The sequence below is a fragment of the Nansenia antarctica genome (genome assembly GCF_963989245.1).
Source record: "Nansenia antarctica genome assembly, chromosome: 3".
Lineage (NCBI taxonomy): Eukaryota > Metazoa > Chordata > Actinopteri > Argentiniformes > Microstomatidae > Nansenia > Nansenia antarctica.
In genome coordinates, this window is record NC_137688.1 from 42153652 (window position 1) to 42178100 (window position 24449).

At 45.8% G+C, this 24449-nt stretch overlaps 1 protein-coding gene across 1 annotated transcript; it reads left to right on the forward strand.

Moving 5' to 3' along the window:
• The first annotated feature begins 10905 nt into the window (after positions 1–10905).
• Positions 10906–23402, forward strand: wsb1 (WD repeat and SOCS box containing 1). The gene is made up of 9 exons (XM_080526064.1): positions 10906–11276; positions 11947–12115; positions 14489–14766; positions 16827–16958; positions 17865–17965; positions 20905–21077; positions 21281–21394; positions 22262–22369; positions 23040–23402. The coding sequence occupies exons 1-9, from the start codon at positions 11237–11239 to the stop codon at positions 23200–23202; spliced, it is 1278 nt and encodes a 425-aa protein (XP_080382190.1). The 5' UTR covers positions 10906–11236; the 3' UTR covers positions 23203–23402.
• The last annotated feature ends 1047 nt before the right edge of the window (positions 23403–24449 follow it).

The window sequence follows — 24449 nt, forward strand, 5'->3', positions numbered from 1 at the left end:
GAAACTACGCCCAAATAGAGAAGGAGTTGCTGGCGATAGTGTTCGCAGCCAAACGCTTCCACCAGTATGTTTACGGCAACACTGTCACAGTCCAATCTGATCACAAGCCACTTGAAGTGATTTTTAAGAAACACCTGAGCAAAGCCCCAGCAAGACTACAGCGCATGTTGCTCCAGCTTCAACGGTATGATTTGAAAATAACATTGTAGCAGTTTCTAGGCACAGAGGGAGGTCGACACAGAGGAACAGTTGTAGAATGGGCTTTTATTTAACAGTTGCACAGCTCAGCACCGTCACTGACGTGCTGAGCGAGTCTTTTCCCCCCCGCTGTTCTCCCTTTCGGGACCCGCTCCGTCCGCTGCTGGCAGAGCCCTCGCTCCCGCCCCGCTAGTCCTCCCTTTCGGGACCCGCTCCGTCCGCTGCTGGCAGAGCCCTCGCTCTCGCCCCGCTATTCCGCTCCTGGCAGAGCCCTTGCTCTCGCCCCGCTAGTCCTCCCTTTCGGGACCCGCTCCGTCCGCTGCTGGCAGAGCCCTCGCTCTCGCCCCGCTATTCCGCTCTTGGCAGAGCCCTCGCTCTCGCCCCGCTAGTCCTCCCTTTCGGGACCCGCTCCGTCCGCCCGGCTCCCTGCACCTCACCCCCTTTCGGGGTCTCGTGCGTCCTCGCCGCGGCTCTCTCTCTCTCGGTCTCCCCGTGTCTCCGTGTGGCAGGTACTTCCTGCCCTACTCATCTCCCGAGGGAACAAACACACACAGGTTAAATAGACCAGTGGAACAATGAGTCTGATCACTGACACCTGTCCGTAATCAGCCCATCATTCCCCTCCAATGGCAGTCTAGCTCCCTCTGCAGGCCAGAACGCGCCATGTTCCCCACAAACATACACGCCAGGAAAAGACATGCACGTCGCCGACACCCTTTCCCGCGCGTTTGTCACCGAACAGGCCGACAGTGGAAAAGAGGACCTCTTCGAGGAGAGAGTGATCCACACGATGGAGGCTACTGCTGCCATGAGCTCAGACATGCTCAAGATGCTCAAAGAAGCCACAGCAGCGGACGAGACACTACAGGCAGTGGCTGAGAGACACCGCAGCGGCTGGCCCCAAAGACGACGCAGTGTGCCCGCCAGTCTCTACCAATACTGGCCTCAGCGGCACATTATCCACATCAGGGACGGACTACTGATGACCGGCGACAGAATTGTGATTCCTCAAGCCGCCAGACAGGTGATACTAGAGAGACTACACCTCGCACATCAAGGTATCCAGAGGACAAAGGCACAGGCCCGACAAGTCGTGTACTGGCCGGGAATGACTCGTGACATCGACAACGCAGTGGAGAGATGCTCTCCGTGTCAACAACTCCAACCACAGAACCAGAGAGAGCCCCTCATGTCACATGATATCCCTGAGCTACCATGGCTAAAGGTCGGGGCTGACATCTTTGAGCTCCAGGGCCAGTCATACCTTGTCGTGGTGGACTATCTGTCCAAGTACCCAGAGGTGCTCCATCTACCTGACAAGACCGCCCACACAGTCATCCGCAAGATGAAAGCAGTCTACGCGAGGCACGGGATCCCAAAAGAGCTGGTAAGCGACCATGTTCCTTTTGCAAGTGCAGAGATGAGGGAGTTTGCAGCATCCTGGGGAATACAGCTCATTCACTCCAGCCCTGCATATCCTCAATCCAACGGTCTGGCAGAGAGGATGGTGAAGACGGTCAAACATGCACTCAAGAAAGCTTTGCAGACCAACATAGACCCCCATCTAGCCCTGCTAGCATTGAGAAACACTCCAATAACAGGCACAGATGTTTCCCCAGCTCAGGTGCTTATGGGAAGAGTACTACGAAGCACGCTGCCCTGCTCTACAGCTGTTCTACAGCCAGCTACCCCGAGAGGAGTTCATGCCAGGCTGAAAGATCTCCAAACCAGACAGGAGCACTACTACAACCGCAACTCACAGCCCTTACCTGAGTTTGCTCCTGGTGCAACGGTTCACATGGAAACGAGACGTGGATGGATGCCAGCCAGAGTCCTAAACCAACGAGAAGAGCCACGGTCATACAACGTGAGAAGCCCGTCTGGTGTTGTCTTCAGAAGGAACAGACGTCATCTCAGGCGTATTCATCCAAGTCTGCATCAAGAGCGAGATCCTGAGCCACTGGAGCAGCCTGCACCTGTGAGCCCGCTGGGAGGACCCCCAGAGTCACCGGATCATCCAGCTCAGCACCCATCCTCCTGTGAGGGCGAGAGCTCCACTCCTACCTGCCGCACCAGAAGTGGCAGAGCTGTGGCGCTTCCAGCAAGGTATCAAGACTTTGAGATGGGCCAACGCTGAAGGTTGTGCTCCACCAGGGTTAAGTACTGGTGACCTCTGACCCTTAGTTTAGTTAGTTACTTACTAGATGATAGTTGGACACATTTAGAAAGTGTGGTATGTTTACAAGTTTGATTTTACTCCAAGTGAAGTTCACAAGTTATAGTCAGGTCTGCACTGTTATTGTTTAGATCATATACATTAGTAGTGAGTACAGTGAGTACAGTTCTTAAAGAAGAAGATCAATCCATCGACTGAAGCCATAAGGCCCAGTGACACTTATTGTCTGTTTCATCTTTTCAGAGACTAATTGTCAGTTGACCCAAGAGAGACTTTTAATGCTTAAAAGGGGGGATGTAGTATATTGCTATGTTTAGCATAGATCTGGGATTGATTGCTATTGCCTCCGTAGCATTACATCTTGACAATGTTATCATCTATCGACTGGTGTGGTCTAGTTCTCGTTGGGATGCTGAATAAAGATGCACGTTGAACGTTGCTCCAGAGACCAGTTATTATTATTATAAAGTGTATCTTGTAAGTCAGAGAGAACAACAAGACACAACAAGGTGAGGGCTTTGTGTGATGTCCTACATCTGAATGGACAAGAGGCCCACCTTGGGTTCACTGAATACAAAGCAAGTGGAGGAAGAACCATTCCTAAGAGGATGAAGAAGTTGCTCATGGCAGTTGACACACTGTCTGCAAGCAATGCTGACTGTGAACGGGGGTTCAGCACAATGAACAACATCATAACTGAGTATAGGAGCAAACTGACAACAAGAAATGCAGCAAATCTCCTCTTCATCAGCTCTGTGGGACCTCCATGCAGACAGTGGGATCCACTGCCTTATGTGAAGACTTGGCTAGGCAAAGGAAGAAGAGCAGCCCACTCAACAAGTTGCATGACTCGCCAATACACAGAAGACAAGGATAACTACTTCAGCCCTCTGTGGAAAATGTGGAAAAGTGTTTAGGTGTTCCCACTTTCCCAGGGACCTAGATCCAGCTAGTAGTTTACAACCAGCTGGTAGCTAGTGATAACAATTATTCAGACTCTTCTGAACCTAAAACAGATGACAGTAATAAAGAATGGATGGAAATGAATGAACCTCAGTTATTGGGAAGAAACACTTGAATTACCCAGTTTGTGTTTAAAAAAAATCTGTTCAAAAAGGAGACTTGAAGAGACACATGATAGTTCACACAGGAGAGAAACAATTTACCGTATTTTCCGGACTATAAGTCGCGGTTTTTTTCATACTTTGGCTGGTCCTGCGACTTATAGTCAGGTGCGACTTATATATCAATAATTCATAATCTCTGACTGACATGAACTGACATACGGTAATCTCTGACTGACATGAACCAAGGAGTAACTTCCGCTAGCGCCTCATACACGATAGAATAGCCATTATACTTGACAATGTGGACATTAAACACGACAATGTGGACATTAAACATGATGTTATGGACCTTATACACATTGTTATGGACGTTATAAACGATATTAAAGTCATTTATTCCTTCCAGAGACTGTTCTATGTTGCTAAATTACCCCCGCGAGGCTATTTTGCTACTTCCGCTACCGCCACATACGCGATAGAATAGCCATTATACTCGACAATGTGGACATTAAACACGACAATGTGGACATTAAACATGATGTTATGGACCTTATACACAATGTTATGGACGTTATAAACTATATTAAAGTCATTTATTCCTTCCAGAGACTGTTCTATGTTGCTAAGTTACCCCCGCGAGGCTATTTTGCTACTTCCGCTAGCGCCACATACGCGATAGAATAGCCATTATACTCGACAATGTGGACATTAAACACGACAATGTGGACATTAAACATGATATTATGGACCTTATACACGATATTATGAACGTTATACACGATATTAAAGTCATTTATTACCTTTCAGAGGCTGTTCAATGTTGCATTGTTTGTAGGCCGCCCTTCATCCTAACTACTTCCGTTTTTCACCAAGCTATCTTTGTCATGGCCTTATACACGATAAATAGTCGTTACACTCGACAATGTGGACATTAAGCACTATATTATGAACGTTATACACGCTATTATGAACGTTATACACGATATTAAAGTCATTTATTACCTTTCAGAGGCTGTTCCATCCTGTTTGCTTGCTCCCGCGACGCCATTTTGCTAACCTTCGTTAGCAACGCGCTAGCTAGCCCTGGCTTTACACTCGATAATTTAAGTATTTCTAACCTTTCAGAAGAAGTTTTAACGTGAATTATGTCCTTCCTGGGCTTACAAATCCTCTCATGTCTCTTCACAGTGCCAGACTAGAGTCAAGCTCAACAGGGTCTTCTTTCCCCGCTGATTCCGCCAAGCCCGTTCCCTTGAACCATGCGACTTATAGTCCAGTGCGACTTATATGTGGTTTTTTCCTCTTCATGACCCATTTTTGAGTTGCAATCACACATGATAGTCCACATAGGAGAGTCTATGTTATAGAGTCTGAGTTATGAGTCTGTTATAATGTTTAAATAAATAATTTAAACATCATATTATTATTATTGTCAAGTGTTTCTAATTTCAACACCAACACCACGATGTGTGTGTTCAGGGATGCATGAAGCTGGTGGCGGGAGGAGAACAATATGAAACCATGAAGGTTGGGGTAGCAGCCTATAGTTCCTGTAAGAAACTCAAACCACTTTCACCCCTGTCTCTTCCCCCAACGGCGTTCCGGCACAGAAAGTCGTTCCGGCCCACTTTCACCTATGCTCTGTATATCCGTACATTGAGGTCATAAAAGCAATTCTGATTCTGATAGGGTAATAGTAGCGCGTCACACACGCATATACATTTACATTCATTTTTAGATGTTTGGTGTTAGACATATAGCCATATACATACACACACGTACAGCCATATACTCACACCTGCACACACACACACACACACACACACACACACACACACACACACACACGCACACACACACAGAGCCATACGCATTGACACACACACACACACACACACACAGAGGAGATAGAAACAGACAAGAGAGAGTTAAGCTACTCTTTGTGGCATTGTATTCAGAGGCAATAGCACAGTGGTGATAAGTAACGTAAATAAGGGGAGTAAGTGATTTTACATGGATAGAGTAATAACGTTTTTCCAGTGGCTTCAATGGTAAGGAAAAATTGCTGGGTAAAAGACATGATATGAAATACAATAGACTACAGCACGGTAGTTAAGTAGTAACACTAATATACATACATAGAAGCAGACAGAGCTGTAACTGGCGGTAGAAGAAGGAAGACAACAAACATATTTGCTAACAGAAACACAAAGAGAAATGATATGGCTGTTTAGTATAGGGTGAAGCATTACTGAAAATGACGGTAGGAGATCTCAAAGCTCGGTTGGCCAGGTGCTAGGGGCATCCAAGATGGGGAACAAACTTCAGGACCGTGGATTGAGAGCAGCAGTCCACAGCCCCACTAAAGAGACTGAATCAGAGGGAGACCCTCTTAGGATAACCATATTCAGACAGTGATGGGAGCCATGCTTCCCCTGGTACGAAGCCGCTTGGAAGATGTGGTGGGTGGGCCTCACCTCAAAGACACACAAAGAGTTCTGGGATCATGTCGTCCACGCGGTTGAGGAATACCGAAAGCATGAACTAAAACAGAAAGAGCACAAGACAGAAGTCCAGAGAAAGCTGACACAACTCTATTTCCCATAACTTCTATTCTATTTTATGGACATAGTAGTATTTTGTAAAAATGGTGTGTTGATAACAGTGGGCAATCATTTTAAATGTACTGTCTTCTATTTGTATTTTAGCTTTGATGCCCAGATGGGATGGGAAGGAACTACACAAGTCCCACTAGATGCATTATGGACTATAATGATAAATGCATACACACGGACACTTTAAACATTATTATTGTTTCCTTTTGCAATTTTTTTCATTGCCATTCTGTTTTTTCTTGCTGCTGCAACGTTGACTGAAACTGAAGCCATAAGAATTGTACTCTCTTGTACTTGTATAATGGGATGTAATCAACTTTTGGCACACATGGCAACAGTTGATACCTGTCTTGTTATTAGTAATAGAGTAAATAGCTGTCTGTTTTAAGGCTATCTAGTTAAAATTGGACTACTGATACCTGTCTGTTCATTAGTAATAGTGATAGTAAAAGTAATAGGGTGATTGCTGTCTGTTTTAAGATTATCTAGTTAAGCTGTCTGTTTTCAAAACAAAGGCTTCAGGGTCATTCTGGTGAAACTACCAGTTTCTGACCTAAGTAGGTGTTAACTTGTAGTAGGAGGAGACTTCTAGCTCCCCTATATAGTGGATAGACCAAGGCCAGGGAGGTCATACAGGCAACTTGTGAGAACACCTGTCAGTCGTTGTCATTAGGGCTCATTAGTGGGGAGTGGCTACAAGCCTGCTAGTGTCCATAAATATCTGGCCTGTCTGAGAGTGACAGCCTCCTGACACTAAGACAAGGGAGTCTATCTGCGGGAGTCTAAGACTCGTGACAACAAGACAAGGGAGTCTATCTGTGGGAGTCCATCGAGGAAGGCCTAAGAGGAAGCTAGGGTACTAAGTACCTTCTCTTCCAGTTGTTTGTAGTGTTGCTGTCTTCTCTTGGCACATCGGTCTACTGAGTGCGCTTAGCTACCCCTACTTCTGTTGGTTCATTAGCCCTCTGCCCCTCTACGGACCTATATCCCAATGTGCTTTCTCCCTATTCCTGTTCTTCTGACACTCAGGAGGACACCTAGATGCTACATCCCCCCTCGCAACCCTTCCAATCTCATCTACCCACCTTTTTCTACTGACCATGACTTTATCGCCGCAGGCGGACTCTGGAATTGCCAGTCGGCGGTCCGGAAAGCTGACGCTATCTCAGCTTATGCATCTCTCATGGCCCTCAATTTCCTTGCTCTCACTGAAACCTGGATCACACCAGAAAACACAGCTACACCGGCAGCCCTCTCTGCCGCCTACTCCTTTTCTCATTCCCCTAGACCCTCTGGTCGAGGGGGAGGCACAGGACTCCTCATCTCGCCCAAGTGGTCACATACTGTCCTTCCCCTGGCACACTTGTCTATATCCTCCTTTGAATTTCATGCTGCTTTTGTCTCCTCCCCGGTCAAACTCCACATTGTTGTCATCTATCGCCCCCCAAGCCAGCTCGGTGACTTCCTAGGCGAGATGGATGGCCTTCTCAGCTCTTTCCCTGATGATAATAATAATAATAATACATTTTATTTATATGGCGCCTTTCATGGCACTCAAGGTCGCCGTACAACAACAAATCTAAAAACAGGCACAAAATTCAAAACACAAAATACATAGAAATATACAGTATAAAACATAGCCAGCAGCAGAGCATCACGGGAAAAGTAAATCAACACGGGTATGCCTGCGTAAACAGGTGGGTTTTGAATGAGATGATAGAGTCAATGTTCCTGATGTCGGGGGGGAGGGAGTTCCAGAGGCGAGGGGCGGAGCGGCTGAAGGCTCTAAACCCCATGGTGGACAGACGGGCTGGGGGGACGGTCAGGTTGATGGAGGAGGCAGACCTGAGGGACCGGGTGGGAATGTTGATGTGGAGGAGGTCGGACAGGTATGGAGGGGCGAGGTTATGGATGGCCTTGAAAGTATGGAGAAGGATTTTGTAGTCGATGCGGTGTTTGATGGCACTCCGCTCGTACTACTAGGTGACTTCAATTTCCAATCTGAGAAGCTTCTCTCATCTGGAGTACTTGACCTTCTCCTCTCCTTCGGCCTTACCCTGTCCCCCTCTCCTCCGACTCATAAGGCAGGCAATCAGCTCAACCTTGTCTTCACCAGATCTTCCCACACTTCCAACCTTACCGTTACCCCTCTTCCAGTTTCTGATCACCACTTTATATCCTTCTCCCTTCCCCTCAAAACTTCCTCTTCCCTCTCAGCCTCTAACCACTTAAGACCCTCTCGTCGTAACCTACGTACCCTGTCCCCCATCACCCTCTCTTCTTCTGTCCTATCCTTCCTACCCTCTGTCGAATCCTTCTCCCTTCTATCCACTGATGCGGCGTCCTCAACCCTCCTGTCCGCTCTCACCTCATCCTTCGACACCCTCTGTCCACTAACCCTGAAGCCAGCTCGACCCTCTCCTCGAGCTCCCTGGCTCTCTGAAACGCTACATGCTTGTAGACTAGAGCTCAGAGCAGCTGAGAGGAAATTGAGAAAAACGGGCCTTTCTGATGACCTTAACCTCTATCACTCTCTCCTTGCCAACTACGCCTCCTCGGCATCAGCTGCTAAAGCATCCTACTATCATTCCAAAATACTTTCTTCTGCCTCTAATCCTAGAAAACTGAAAACTGTTCTCCACTTTCTCTTCACTCCTTAATCCACCTCCTCCCGCTCCTCCTTCCTCCCTGTCCGCCGATGACTTTGTCACCTACTTTGAAAAAAAGGTGGACGACATCAGCAGCACCTTTTCCCCCCCACCTCTCCCTCCTCCCACTAACAATGCTAACACCCCTTCCAAACTCTCTCCTCGACACTGGATTGTCATCTTTTTCCCCCCTCTCCCCCGATGAGATTCTCACACATATCACATCAAAGCGGGCAACCACATGCCCTCTTGATCCCATCCCCTCCCCCCTTCTCCAATCCATTTCCGCCGACATCCTTCCTTACCTTACCACCCTAATCAACTCCTCCCTATCCACAGGATCTGTCCCAGCGGCCTTCAAAATAGCCAGAGTCAAGCCTCTCCTCAAGAAACCTACCCTTGACCCATCATCTGTCCACAATTACAGACCTGTATCCCTTCTCTTCTTCCCTTCCAAAACCCTTGAACGCGCGGCATCTAAACAACTGACTGACTATCTCCGGAAGATGGATCACTTAGACCCCCACCAATCCGGCTTCAAGGCTGGGCATTCCACTGAGACTGCGCTCCTTGCTGTCACGGAAGCCCTCCACTCTGCCCAAGCTTCCTCCCTCTCCTCTGTTCTCATTCTCCTTGACCTGTCTGCTGCCTTCGACACAGTCAATCACCAGATCCTTCTCTCCATCCTCTCAGACCTGGGCATCTCTGGCACCGCACACTCCTGGTTTTCTTCCTACCTGGCGGGCCGCTCCTACCAGGTGACCTGGAGAGAATCGCTATCTTCTCCACGAACCCTCTCCACTGGAGTACCCCAGGGTTCTGTCCTAGGGCCCCTACTTTTCTCCCTCTACACCAAGTCTCTTGGCTTGGTAATCTCTTCACGTGGGCTCTCCTACCACAGCTACGCAGACGACACTCAACTCTTCCTGTCCTTCCCGACGTCTGATGTACACGTGGCAACCCATATCTACCTATTCAACCTCCCCAAATACTCGCATGTCACCCCTCTCCTTCGCACCCTGCACTGGCTCCCGATAGCAGCTCGCATCAGATTCAAGACCCTGGTGCTTGCATACCAGGCAGCTAAAGGGACAGCCCCTGCCTACCTGAAGGAAATGGTAACCCCCCAAACCCCTGCCCGCTCACTCCGCTCCTCCACCTCGGCTGGCCGACTGGCCCCACCTCCTCTACACAGCAGTCGGGCTGCCCGATCACGTCTCTTCACAACACTGGCTCCCCGCTGGTGGAATGAGCTCCCCACGGCCGTCAGAACGGCAGAGTCACTACCCATCTTCCGTCGTAGACTGAAGACCCATCTCTTCAGGTTACATCTTAACTGCTCCTCCTGAGACATCTTCTGACCCTCACCACTACGTCTCCTAAAGACACCCGCTTTCCCCTATACTGTGTCCCTATGAACTTCTATTGCCCCCCTTGTACTGTTTCTCAGTTTCTCCAGTAAAAATAAATAAAAAATAAAATAACTTTTAGTAGAAGGCGATAGGGAGAAGGTTTTTCCTTCTATCAGTGGCCCCGGCCCGAGCTAGATTACTCTTCCTGCAACGAATGGTGGATTGCTGATTCACATGCTTAGTATTCAAATGTATTGATTGTAAGTCGCTTTGGAATAAGGCGTCTGCTAAATGCCAAAAATGTAAATGCAATAAAAAAATCATGAATCTTGAATTATTATTACCGGTATTATTTAGCTATTTAAAGATGTCAGCCCTGTAAGTTTGTTTCCTGAGGGTTAGCGGACAACCCCACTGACAGATGACAGGTCGATAATGCCAGGTAGTGTAATGGGGGAGTGGTTGTCCTTGGGGAGTGGTTGGGGGTGGAGTTAACCAGCTATTGTTCCCACCCATTATCTGTTGGTGAAGTGTCTGTGAAAACTTTGAGGCCGAATTTCTCAGTATCAACATTCAAATATCCATCTTCAACTTGTTTCAGATGTCAATGTAGGCCTATGACACATCATTTCAAAGCTTACAATCTGCCCTTTCATAACTGAAAAACTGCTTGGGGACCTGTTCATCAGACCCTGTCACATTTTGGCCGTAACTCCCATGTAAATTAAGGGGAGGTGCCTTTTTGATCACCGTGGTAACTGCTGACGTACACATGCAAAGCCCTCCCACTCAAAGCCCTCCCAGTGTGAATGACACGAAGCCGTCCAGTCAGAAGCCATTGTATCTCAACGTAGTCGTTTATAGTGCATACTACAACGCTCATTTAAAATCGAGTTCTAAATCAAACCCCACTCGTCCAGCGACCGATTCCAAAGAAGGATATAGAAAACACACTCGCTGTACTCTACTAATGTACTACTGTCATTCTCACACGCAAGATTGAGATCAACAGAGAAGAAGGCTACGCGTGCAGCACGGCAGCATTCCAGGCGTCGGGAAGGAGAAAAAAAACGGGGATTTTTCCCTATTTCTCGCCAGCGTTCTAGTTTTGGTTTATTTTTCCAATAACTTTTTTAATAAAATCAATAGGCTTTTCTCTTAGGATCTCGTTTCTATTTAGATGGCAAGCTTCCCAGATTCTGTAAACGAAAATGATATAGGTAAGCAGACATCCTTTCATCCGTCTCATGCTCTGTTGTGTTTGGGGGGAGGGGTTTGTTATTATTAACATTATCTTGTAGATCAGTTTCAATGTAAAACACTGGACTGGAATATACATACATTTTAACGTAGTTTTTTCTTCATGGGTAGCCTATATTATGATCCCCCCTTTTAGTCTCGGTCACGTAGGCGTATTAGGCTCGCAGACAGACACTGCTTGGCACATTTCCACCCTCCCCCACTCACTCACACTCACACTCACTTCCTTGTTTTCATTAAGCGCCTGGTGGATGAACGTTTCTGCAGTATGACTCATTCCTTAATAACCATAAAAAACGTCACGTGACCGCCTTACCTGACGTAGTCACATACAACATAGTCACATATGTGTGTCTTGTTTTATTGTTGCAACAGTTGCTCAATGAATCAAAGCCATATGGTGGTGTATTCACCTGGATAACCATACAAATAAAAAGACAATCACTTGCACACAGTGGAATCTATACAACCAATTGTCAGGGTCAAGGGTCATTAGGCCTACACTACTTAAGGTCTTGAGTGTATTTGTCCCTTTAAATCAGCTTGTCTGCTTTGAGATGAAGTCAAAAGTTGTGTTGTCAGTCTATAAATGTCACAATCTGACCCATTTACATGTGTCCCCTCTCATAGGTAAGGCTAAGTTCATTGGTGAACTCTTAGTGCCTGTCGCTCCCTTCGACCAGAAGTCTGGGCGGGAGACCTGGACTGTAACCTTTGCACCTGATGGTTCCTACTTCGCTTGGTCTCAAGGGCATCGCATCGTGAGGCTCGTTCCCTGGACAAAATGCCTGGAGAATTTGTAAGTAGGCCTAACTCCACTACTGGCATACAGACTTGCAGCCATGCAACAGTTAACCCAACCAGTTTTTCTGTTGACTTTTGAGGCTGCCTAGTTGAAGCGACAATATTGTAGTTTGGAAATTTGGAGAGGGAATGAGAATGTGGTGTGTGTGGGTCGGTTGCCGGAGTCCACTGGGTATTCCTTTGGCGGCTGCCCTGTTTTGTCCAGTATTCAGGGCCATTCAATGCTCTACCACTCCCTTTCTGGAACAGGCCACTCGGCTACATCTCACCTTACAAACTTACAAAGGTCATGGCAGGGTTGCCAAAAAACAAAATACTTTGTGATATATTTATACAGAGTAGATCATTTGTTGCATTACATTAGCCCAATCTCTTTTACAATGTGTGCTTGCACAGACAGCACAGATATCTTTAGGTTGAATTGTTCTAGATTGCGCTCTGTAAAACAACAGCTGGTAGGTGATACAGTTGACTGGACTGTCTTTACTGGTAGATTCCACGTAGGCTAAATTCACACGAAAGGCACGTGTGCTCCACTTCCTCTCTATGGAGTTGTTACTCAGTGGAAATATACTCCAGGGTGTTCATTCATCATTTGCCACATTCCAACAGAAGAAGCTATTGTAAATCAAGGTAAATCTTTAACATAAAGGGGGCTTGGCTTTGGAAGATTTGGCAAGGGAAAACAAAACATAACAGCTTGTGATTTTATAACCATATCCTATAATAGTAAACTAGAATAAGGCTTAGTGTCACAATCTCAATTATCTCAACAGGTTGTAAACCTCCTGTAAACCACTGTAAACACACAGATAAGAAATAACACATCAATACATTTGCGTACAGTTCTAGCAATCACTCCATTATGCTGGATCAGCCTAGCGGCTGACTCTGGGTCAGGAGGCAAGAGCAACAGAGTTGTATGTCTGTGTGCACGTGCGGGCTGAGAGCCGCGCAGAGGCATCAATGGAGAGGCGAGTCATATTTAGGCCTAACTGTTAAATAACTAGGTGATCGCGGTCTATTCTAGTGGCAATATTATAAGCGACCACAATACTGCATGGAGCCGCCTCATCCTTTCTGCAATACATTTTTGGATCAGGTTAGGTAGCCTTCAGCCTAGGAGCGAAGGGTTTCTAGACTACACCACTCGAAAGACGTATATGGAGGAGGCAAACATATTTCCGACGTAGGTGCCGTTAATAGCCAGAAAACAAGTAGACGTTTTTTTGTTTTTTTATGCTTATGTTTTGTCGAAGGGTGAGATTAAAAGCAGTGGTCCATGGACCTCACCCCCCTTCTGGTGCGGATGATGTCAACAGCATAGCTCAGTGGACTCATCTGGATTCAAGTGCAGATCGAAGTTCTAGGTGGCCTATTTGTCACAGCTCTTCTCCACGAGTTGAACTCTCTCTCTGGAACATTCTAGAAGTTCATTTATATCTGCTCTCTCTCTTTCTCTGGCCGAGGAGGAAGGATAAAGAGCACAGTGTGCTGTGGTGCGAGCTGCCAAGGACACGTGGCGTGTATTATCTCCTGCCTTTCTGCCGAGCGGGCTCTTTTTATACACAATAAAGCCTTGTGATACACTCAGAGCTACGGTGCAGATATGTCTGCTGTAGGGGGAATTATTTGTCTGATAGACACTTTGTTCACTCCTTCCTCTCCACCTTTGTGATACTGTTTGGAAGGCCGGGAGGGCCAAAGTCACCCGCATCACGTTCATCCCTCTTCCTCATCTTCACTGTCAATGTGACCTCCCCTCATTGTGATTGGTTTGGACCTTACCTGAGGGCGTGACTGTTACCTGAGTATAAAAATCCATGTTTCCTCTCTGTAAACACTTTTATTGAGAACGTTTGACTACCAGACTTGACTGTTATTCTTGTAAACTGTTCTCCTTTTGCAAAAGACAATTAAATACCTTCTCTATACAATTTGAAGAAACCAGGCTACCTTGGTTAGAGCCTTGGTTAAAAACCTAGAGCCAATGTTTCCTCCAACCTTTTAGGACCTTTCCCTCACCATTTAAGACCTAGTCTCTTAGTGGCCTCTTTTTGCTGTTTTTCAACGACACAGTCTGGCGTAATCTACAATAAAACAGGACATTATACTGGTATGGGGGAAGGGCTAGTACATTATGGGTGTCATCAGTGCATGACCAATAGTTGTTTTGATGTTTTTGACATGGCATATTTGTGTGTCATCTGGTTAATGTCTGTTTGCCACTGACCCAGATGCGTTCAGGTGCACTTGACCCTGGGCTCCTCTTGAGCAATACAGTGCCCCCCCTCCCCCTCCCCACCCCCAACACACTGACACACTCTTCATTTCTGCTTCCTCCTCTTCTCTCTCTCTCTCTCTCCAGCTCTATGTGCCACGGGGAGGGAACCACCGGAGCGGGCCCTCGCCGCCTGTCACGACAGAACAGCGACGCGGGGCAGACGTCGGTCCCGGGCGAGCCGCGGGAGCACACCATCGACTGCGGTGACATCGTCTGGGGACTGGCCTTCGGCTCCTCTGTACCCGAGAAGCAGAGCCGCTGTGTCAACATCGAGTGGCACCGCTTCAAGTTCGGCCAGGACCAGCTGCTGCTGGCCACGGGCCTCAACAATGGCCGCATCAAGATCTGGGACGTCTACACTGGTGAGGACCTGAATGAACCACAACTGACATGGCTCTCTTCAGTAGAACCTGAAGCTGCCAAACAGTTGTTCTAGGAACAAGCCCGTGGTTGCAATATTACTTACACCTACCTAATGGTGTCATATCCGTGGGGATGGGGTTATTTGGCATCAAATGCATTCCTAAGTGTAGAGAGTACAGTTAACCGTTGAACTTCACTTTCAATAGTAGGACAGGTTCATGTTGCAACCCAGCCCCATGAACAGAACTTGTTTTTGGTAGATTTAATAAGCACAACAATTATTTAGCATCTCAGACCTGATGACTGTACTGCTTGAGCAGAACTGCTGGTTGCCAGTCGTGCCCTCAATGAGGGCTTCAGTTATATGGGCAGTGCCCCACAGCTTGGACATTAGCTGTTGCCCAGCTGCAAGATTGTTTTGGTAAATCATTTTAATAGCAGTCATTACGGAGGAGAGGTTTAAACCTAGTAACGACACGTAAGCCGTCCTTATGCACACGGGCAGCGCTATAAAACAAGAAACAGTTTCTGATATGTGAGCCAAGATACTCACTGTTCTGTTTCACGAGTGGAATAAGGTCACAGTCATGAATCTGCCCATTTTTCCTGGCTTCTCATCCCCCAACTGCTCAAGCAGTCTGTGTGTGTATGTGTTCTCAGACACACACATACACTCAGTCATAGTGGGTTATGTAAAATGTTGACGTTAGCTTCGGCCCTGCTGGTTGTTTGGCTGCTCTTACTCCCTCTGACATCACCTGATTGATGATATTTGCCTCCAGCTCCTCTCTATCTACGCCTCTCCCCCTTTAGCAGACGCATTGCTGACGCTCTTTTGCGCACAGACACGTACACTGCAGCTCTTTAAACTTTTCCATGAAACTGTATCAACCCCAAACACTATACATTCATGGCCAAAAGTATTGGCACCCCTGCACTTCTGTCAGATAGTGCACCACTTCTCATGTGAGTACCAAAGCATTTGTAATTGCAACAACTTTCTGGGAAAAGTGGTGCATTATCTGACAAGTGCATGGGTGCCAAATATTTTTTATGTCCTCATTATGAATTGCCCCATAATTTAGCTGTTAACAGCCAGCGGTGCAGTGTTGCAATTGACTGAGATATTGTTGTCGGGGGCTGGTCCCAGAAGTGTGTTTTCATTGGCTGTTGATGATCTGCCTCTGGTCAGCCCACAAACTTGTGACTGTCACATGTTTAATAGATCATTTCACTCAAAGCAAAACAGAGTGTTGAGAATGTACTTATTCATTTTTGCATAATTACAAAAAAATGTAAATGCTTAGTCACATTACCAAAATGTTTCAGATTACACAATCTTTTTCCATTGGTTTATAATGTTGGGTGGCATTGCTTTAGAAAGGACTTTGCTTCACCCACAATTTGTTTGCTGTTGTGATGGCTAATACCCCATGGGTGTGTTGTGTTTGCAGACTGTTTGTGAATATCTACTGTATATGAGCCGCGGATAGAGGCGTTCTGCTCAATGAAGCCAATGTTTGGTCTGAGTATCAGGAAGCTACAAATTGCAGGGATTAGCTAAATCAGGATTACTGACATTTTATTATTGTATATCCCAGAGAGCATTCTTTGCCACTCTGAACAGCAAGCTTAGACTTTGAAATGGAGCCCTTATCAGACTTCAGTCACTGTGAATAGTTCTTGCGGAGAGTTTTTTTTTCTCTCTTTTCTTTCTCATCTCCTCTATTTTCTGTTAAGACTTTATCATTCTCTCATTTGACACTCTAACTGTCTCACATGTTCAATTCTCCACTTACACTCTTCTTCTGTGACTTTGTCAAAACTGTCATTAAGACTGTCATTAAGAAGAATGTAAGTATTGTAACACAAACTATTCCACGCCCCCAAAAATGTAGCCCTGGTATTTTAATCCACAAGTTGACAGGTTCCTCAAGACTCTATAAACAGAGAAGGGGGTGGGACTGACCTAGATTTACTTCGCTAGTAACTTCGCTCGTGCTGAGTATCACCTAAGCTTCTCATTAACTCTTTGCTTTGTTTTGGTTGGTCTTTACAGGAAAGCTGTTGCTGAATCTAATGGACCACACAGATATTGTGCGAGACCTGACTTTTGCCCCCGATGGCAGTCTGATGCTGGTCTCAGCGTCCAGAGATAAAACGCTGCGAGTGTGGGATCTGAAAGATGATGGTAAGAGCACACAACCCTAATAAACCCCCCCTATAAGATGTCTCTATAAGATGGGGGGGGGGGGGGGGGGTTAGTTGACTTTGTTCCAAGCCTTTCATTAGGTGGAATGTCAGCCACTGCTTAAGGCGGCCTAAGAAGCAGGATTTCACCCAGTTCTCTCAACCTTAACTGCGCACCATGAGACGCAGCTTCCAGAGGACCATTGGAAAGCCAACATGCTTCTAGCTAAGCCTATTAAATTCCCCCAACCAACTCAGCAAGATTTGTAAACACCAGAAAATGTTTTGTTATACTGCTGACAGCATCAAGCGGATGTTGGTGGATAGACACAAAGCTTGGTTACTGTAAAAAGGATAATCAAATTGACCAGGAGTAGAGTAGGAGTTGGATATAATTAATGTATCTGTTGCAATGTACCCTTTTCTTTATTATATATATAAAAATTTTTTTTTAACAGTTTTCATTATTACCTTTATTTTATTTTTTTCTCTCCCTTTTATTTTGTATGTGTATATATGAGCTCAGTTATATGATTGCCTCTCCATCAATGTACGTACTATATATAGGCCTACATGTGTATGGCAATTCTGGTGAGTTATCTGCTTGTATGTACAGTATATACATATATCATTATTACTAATTATTTATTTTCAAGATATGTTTTATCTTTTTCAAAAAACTCAATAAATATATTGTTGAAAAAAAAAAAAAGGATAATCAGCATTTTGGTACTGTACACATAAGACACTGAACCCCAAACTGCTCCCAATGAGAGGGTCGCCACCTTGCATGGTAGCTGGCCGCCATTGGTGTGTGTGTGAATGGGTGAATGAGAGGCCATTGTAAAGCTCTTTGGAATAAGAGTTCATGTCCTAATCAGTGTTGTGGTTGTGCTGTGTGTCCTAGGGAACATGGTGAAGGTGTTGCGGGGGCATCAGAACTGGGTCTACTGCAGCGCCTTCTCCCCCGACTCCTCCATCCTCTGCTCTGTGGGAGCTGGCAAAGCGGTATGTACACCTGTTCCTCTCTCTCTCCCTTCATTTCTGGGATGGGTTGCTACTCTGTGTGCCATTGCTTGTGCCTAGTTTATGCTCAATGACCTACCAATGAATTCCCCAACCCCCCCCCATTTGAATCTTGACCTCTATGCTTGGTGTCATGACTAGCGATACAACCTTGCCTGTAGTCATTGTTCTGGTTCTTGGTGTGTTTTGTTTTGCAGTGGAAACCACTTTGGTATTAGAATGGTCATGTAGACTAAAGAGATGATTACCACCAAGGTTCTGCAATAGTTTCAGTAGCTTTCATCTAGCCAACTCACAACAGAGTAGGTTATTGTTGCTTTGAAATGGCTGATGCTGAATTGCTGATAGTTTTATTACCTGTCTTATCTTTTGTTAATTACTCATATACCTCAGTGTCAGCAAAATCAATCAATCAATATTTAACAATTTGGTGGCATCAAGGAAACGTATCTAAACTATATACCTTAAAATAGTTAAGTGGTGTTAAGTGGCCCTGTTACTAATACGACAACCCAACCACTGCAGCCCATAAGCTAGGAATCCTAAAACCAGACTCCATAGACGGACCAAAGTCCACCATGTCCACAGATACATACATTGCTACTACCCTCTCTTCCCCTTTAAAAAAACAACAACAACATGGCAGCAGTTACTGTAGCCAGCCCTCTGGTGTGTGTGTCCATACAGTGTGTGTGTGTGTGTGTGTCTTGCTTTTCCTGTGTCACAGGTGGTGGCAGGACACAGGACAGAGCTCTGTGTGTGAGTGGTATTGAAGGGAGTGCCGCGCTGACATAGAGCAGCCGGTGCAGATCGCGGGGGGGCACCTGTGCCACGTGCCAGTTGGGGACGCACTGTGCACCTGACCGCAAGGTTTCCCGTACGTAGGTGCTGCTCCATGTCTGTCTAACTCTGCTGTCGCAGATCTTCCTTTTGTTTACAATTTCAGTTCCAAACAGTGATTTAGAATGGCAGTAAACGCTTCCCTCCATCTCTACCTCCCCCCCCCCCCCACACTCCCATCTGTACTTGATAAGGAACCCCCACCATTAAGCACACCTTAACTTACATTTAGTTTTTTTTGTAGTTTTTTTTCTTCTATAAAGCATTTGTCAGTATTCATGTCTCTCTCACCCCCGCACCCCCTAGTTGTGAGTTGTACAGTGCACAACATTGTAATGTTATCTAATTATTGGTAGCGAGCCCCTGTAGTGTGTTAGCCCCCCCCCCCCCCCCCCCCGGCCTCTCCCTCCCAGAGGGCTGATATGTGTTCAGGGCCCACTGTCATTCAGCACGCCTGTTGTCTCTGTAGGGGCGTCCCTCTCAGCCCCTGGTGTAATGAAGTCAGTTTAGAGGGGCTCGGGTCATTGTTGTCGTTAATGAGGAATGAAAGGACTCTTTGTAGCACCGCAGACTGCCTGTATCTCCATAAATGTCAGCCTTTGTCCCAAACACTCGGCCCAAACTTAACTAGGATACAATGTTGGAGTCGAAAGTAACGTGTCACATCATGAATAATTAATTAATTAATTCCCAGTTGCCTCATAATTGTTTTTTCTTTATGCATGCAAAATGAATGCAAGCAAAATGGTTTGATGTTTTGCCCCAGGGGAAAACTTCCTAATTTGTCTGCAAACCAAAAACATATTCATACATGTAGCCGATGTCATTAAAAACAATCACCCAAAACCCATCCGAAACAGGCTGCTGCAAGTTTAAGGCACATTTGGCCACGAGCGTCACAGCCCCATTCTTAATGCCAGTGAGAACATGGCTCCCGAAAAGGAGGGAAACTGTCAATTGCGATTGTGCCGGCCATTTGCCTCATCCAGTCGCTGGAAGCTGGTTGCCTTATGATGTCAACTGCATGGGGAGGGTGCAGCTGGGCTGGAATGCAGGCAGTAGCGCAGAGTGTTGGAGTCCTTCCATTTCACACTGCCATGAGGGAGAAGAACAGTATGACCTGAGGGAGGAGAACAGTATGACCTTAAGTAGCTCCCCTGAACCATTTACATTGTCTCGATTGTGGTATGGCAATTAGCTGCTTTAGCTGAAATGTTGCACTTTTGCTCAAGTGCAATGGTTTCAGTGCTCCTAATTCCATTTTGAAATAAGAAAAAAGTTACACTTTTGTTGTTCGTCTGGAATTAGAATTCGACTTCCTCCGTTTTTTGTAAAACGTTAAGTTAATCAAAGCAGTTAAATCCTGTTTCTCCTGATCATGCATTGAGCTGGAGCAAATAAACGTTCAACAACACCATATGGCTGACTTAAAAAAAAAAAAACTGCCGATTGCCAGATGTTGCAAATGTGTGTGTCTGTGTTGCCAAAGGAGTCAACCTTTTGGCCATCAAATGTTCTTTTCTCTTGCAGTATCTGTCTCTCTTCGTAGGCTTCCTCCGGAGGTGCGAGCCTCATGTTAACAAGTGAACTAAAACTCTGAAAGTGGAAACCAGTGGAGTAACATTATGTTACCTTAAGTTACAACTTGATTTATTTTTCTCCTTTTTCTGTAGAATTTTTTTTTATATATAAAAGTGAAATGTAGTAGTAAAAAAAGGAAATTGTGCATAGATATTGTTGTAATGATGACACGGCCAATTTACTATCAAGCTCAATATTTATCGAATTAAAGAGAAACAGTGTAGTGATCATGTATTATATAACGCCTTGCTGCTTGAATAGCATGTGCTGGACTTTGTTTGTTTGGCCTGATAAGCTTAATGACACTGAGCATACATTGATCTTTCTTTCTAACAAGTCCTGTTTAATTCTTGTTGCCTAATTGAATTAGTTTGTAATCTCTTTCTAAGTGTTATTGTAGTAGTAGTAGTAGTAAATTGAGTAAGAATTTTAATTTGAAGAACATTTTGTAGAATGCTTATACACTAGTAGACTATAACATTGACCTTTTACCTCTGCAGGTCTTCCTCTGGGACATGGATATGTATTCTCTGATCCGGAAGCTGGAGGGTCACCATAACGACGTGGTGTCCTGCGAGTTCTCTCCTGACGGAGCCTTGCTGGCAACTGCCTCCTATGACACCCGCGTCGTGGTGTGGGACCCCCACATGGGCACCGTGCTGCTGGAGCTAGGGTAGGACACACACACTCTAAGCCCTCACACCACAACATTAGCTAGGATTAGCCAATTGGACACACACATATGTTTAGTTAATAAGTTAATAGTTAACATACACATTTTATTTTTTTTCTTTATTTTTTATTTCTTGAGTGCTTATGTCTGACCAGCATGTAGGGTATGCAGGGCACTGTTTTATTATCTCTCCTCTCTCCCAGGCACCTTTTCCCTCCTCCCTCGCCCATCTTCGCAGGAGGTGCGAACGATCGCTGGGTGCGCTCGGTGGCGTTCTGTCATGACGGCCGCCACATCGCCAGCGTCACTGACGACAGGTGAGGAATGGAGCCTGGTTTGAATGATCACTTTATTCCACGTAGCAGTGACGGAACAACTCAACATTAGACGTTTTAAAAGAGAATTATCTCAAAACGCTCTTGGGGCTTTACCACATCTGTTTGCTCATTTGCTTCTCTGCGAACACTGTGAACTCTACCATGAAACAACATGAGTGTTTTTAAAGCAGTAAGGGAGAGAGTCAAGAGTCTTAATGGGGTCTGAGTGAGTGGGGTCTAGAGAAGAGCTGTTATTGCAGGGCCTCCTGTGGGAATAGTCACATGACCATCACATGACGGCCATTAATTACCTACTGATGCCTGCTTCCTGCTCTGCACATCCCCGCTCTGCCCTTTGATTGGTTAGGCTGCTAAGTGTTTGTGCAGAATGCCTTCATAGGCCAGTGAAAGAGAGGATGAGGAGAATATTGTCTACTCCATAGTTAGTTTGTTAATAAAAAAACACTGTATTCTTTTAAAGGCATGAAAGTCTGTTGCAAACAATCTCTTCCTTTTTGTAGTACTAAAATACTAACCCTCTTACAGTACATCGAAGCATCATGCTCCAGTCATGCTTCAAGTAGATCATTATTTACTGAACATCCACATACTTTTTTTCGCTCCTGGGTGTCATGTGTTTTAGTGTCCTGGGTGTATGCTTCTATCCAGGACTTGTTTTCAACCATGATTTGAGCAGCCCCCATGTGACCAGTGTCAGCTGTTTCTGACCAGCGCCCTTCTCTCTCTCTCTCTCTCTCTCTCTCTCTCTCTCTCTCTCTCTCTCTCTCTCTCTCTCTCTCTCTCTCTCTCTCTCTCTCTCTCTCACACACACACACACCCATTCACACATGTTCTCTCTCCCTGCAGACTGTTGCGTTTCTGGAGTATTGATGAGAGGTCCCCCCAGGCTATTGCTCCCCTCACTAATGGCCTCTGCAGTGCCTTCTCTACCGGTGGGAGTGTCTTAGCTGCTGGGTGAGACTCACACACACACACACACACACACACACACAAATGTGTCACGATAGCAACATTTTGACCTCAATATCGATACCAGCTAAAGTGTCACAACTTCGATTCTTAAGCGACAGGATAGCCTAGATAGAAGATAGTAAGATATGTATAGCCTATTTAATTTTTTACATTTATATTTGAAGGAAATTGGGCTTCAGGCACTCAATATAAGTAAAAGAACCGGTTCTACAATATTTGTTGTTATTCAAAGCAGGGGATCATGATGCTTTTGTAGAACTGGTACATCGTGCAAGGCACACACACATACACAAACACACTAATACACACACACACACACACACACACACACACACACACACATCTATACAGTAGTGGAAGGTGAGAAAAGACAGGAAACCGGTTTTAATGTTTTTGCGAAATACATACTGGTGGTTACACGTTGGTGACCGTATCTTACAACAATACCTTAAACGCTGAGGAATGGACTCCAGAATGAAGGATAGATCCTGCAAGTTGAATCAATTGAAAGACATTTAGCTTTACACATGTAGAATACTCACTGCCTTTCATTATTTTTACCTGACCGTTTTTTTTCTGTAGCTCAGTGAACTTTAAACCCCCTTTTTTTAATAACAGGTTATTGACTCTCTCTGGCTCTCTTCTCTCTCAGGACCCGTGATGGTAGTGTACATTTCTGGTCGTGCCCACGTAGCATCTCCAGCCTGCAGCACCTGTGTCGCATGGCACTGCGGAGGGTCATGCCAACCCAGCAGGTGCAGGAGCTGCCCATCCCCATGCCCCTGAGGGAGTACCTGTCCTACAAAGTTCTCTAGCCCTCACCTACCTATCTACCTACCTACCTACCTGCCCCCAAAGGCCTACCTGTCCTCTAACCCACCCCCAACACATCTACCCTGGCTTACCTGTCCTACAGAGTCCTCTAACCCACCCCCGACCCCCCCTACCCACACCCACGAGGCAGTACCTGTACTACAAGGTCCTCTCCACTCTCAACCAACTACCCACTCACCCATCGCACGCTGGAAACCAATGAATACAACCTCTTCGAAAAAAGAAGAAAAAAAAAGACTGCTGAAAACCTGGACGAAAAGGAAAAAAAAAAACAAGGAGGAAAGAACTTTATTCAAGTGATTTCTACAGTCCCCCACGCTGTTCTTTGGGGAGGTCACCTCTTCTTTTTGTTTGTATTTATTTATTTTTGTAGGTTTTACTTCCATGTGAGTGAGTGTGCCACAACTGGGGTCTGTTGCCGTGGTTATTGCCCACAGCCTGTCATTGCCATGACATTCTTACCATATCAGTGTCGCCTCTGTGCTGTTCCATTGCGACGCCGATGCAGCAGTTCCCTCCGCCAAATGGTGAAGGTTAAACTAGAGTCTAATGCTATCAATCTGTCTTGTCTCTACCGGTCTTGCAATCTCTTACATACTCTGACTTGAAGTGGTAGTTTCTCCTCGCTAAGAGGGCTTTACTGTAACTGGCTTTACTGTAAGGACCCACTGAGTGGATGAGACGTTGTACTTCATCAGTGTGGGCCAGAGAAGGAGATGAAGGGAAAGGAGGCTTGGAGTGTGTGTACACGCATGCGAGTGGGTGATTTTTGCATGTGTGCGTGCATGTGTACAAAAGGCGTGAACATGTGCTGAAGTGTGTATGTAATGGGTGCAAGTGCATGTAGGTCTGTGTGCGTGTGCTTGCGAGCACTCCTGCTGCAGGTGGCCTTCTGGATCTCTCAGGGATGCGGGCGGGTGCACCTCCTAGTGCCTGTGTGTCCCCATAACACTTGCTGCCACCGCTCCCAACACGCTTCAATCTTCACACACACACACACACACACACACACACACACACACACACACTGCTGCCAAGGAGAGAGAGAACCTGTAGCCTCCACTCTCTTCTCATGTTTCACTTGCTCAAACAATAGCAAACCGTGGGCTTGTGTTTCTCACAGTATGTATATTTTTAACTGTACAAAAATCAGTATAGACAACTCCATGTGTACAAGTGTTTGTATATATATATATACAGCCTATATATACATATGAAAACATATAAA

Bases quoted from the DNA above. Each gene is read 5' to 3' on its own strand.
- wsb1 (XM_080526064.1), top strand. From the start codon at position 11,237: ATGGCAAGCTTCCCAGATTCTGTAAACGAAAATGATATAG. The intron at 12,116-14,488 runs GTAAGTAGGCCT...CTCTCTCTCCAG, and splicing joins ACAAAATGCCTGGAGAATTT to CTCTATGTGCCACGGGGAGG. The intron at 22,370-23,039 runs GTGAGACTCACA...CTTCTCTCTCAG, and splicing joins GGGAGTGTCTTAGCTGCTGG to GACCCGTGATGGTAGTGTAC.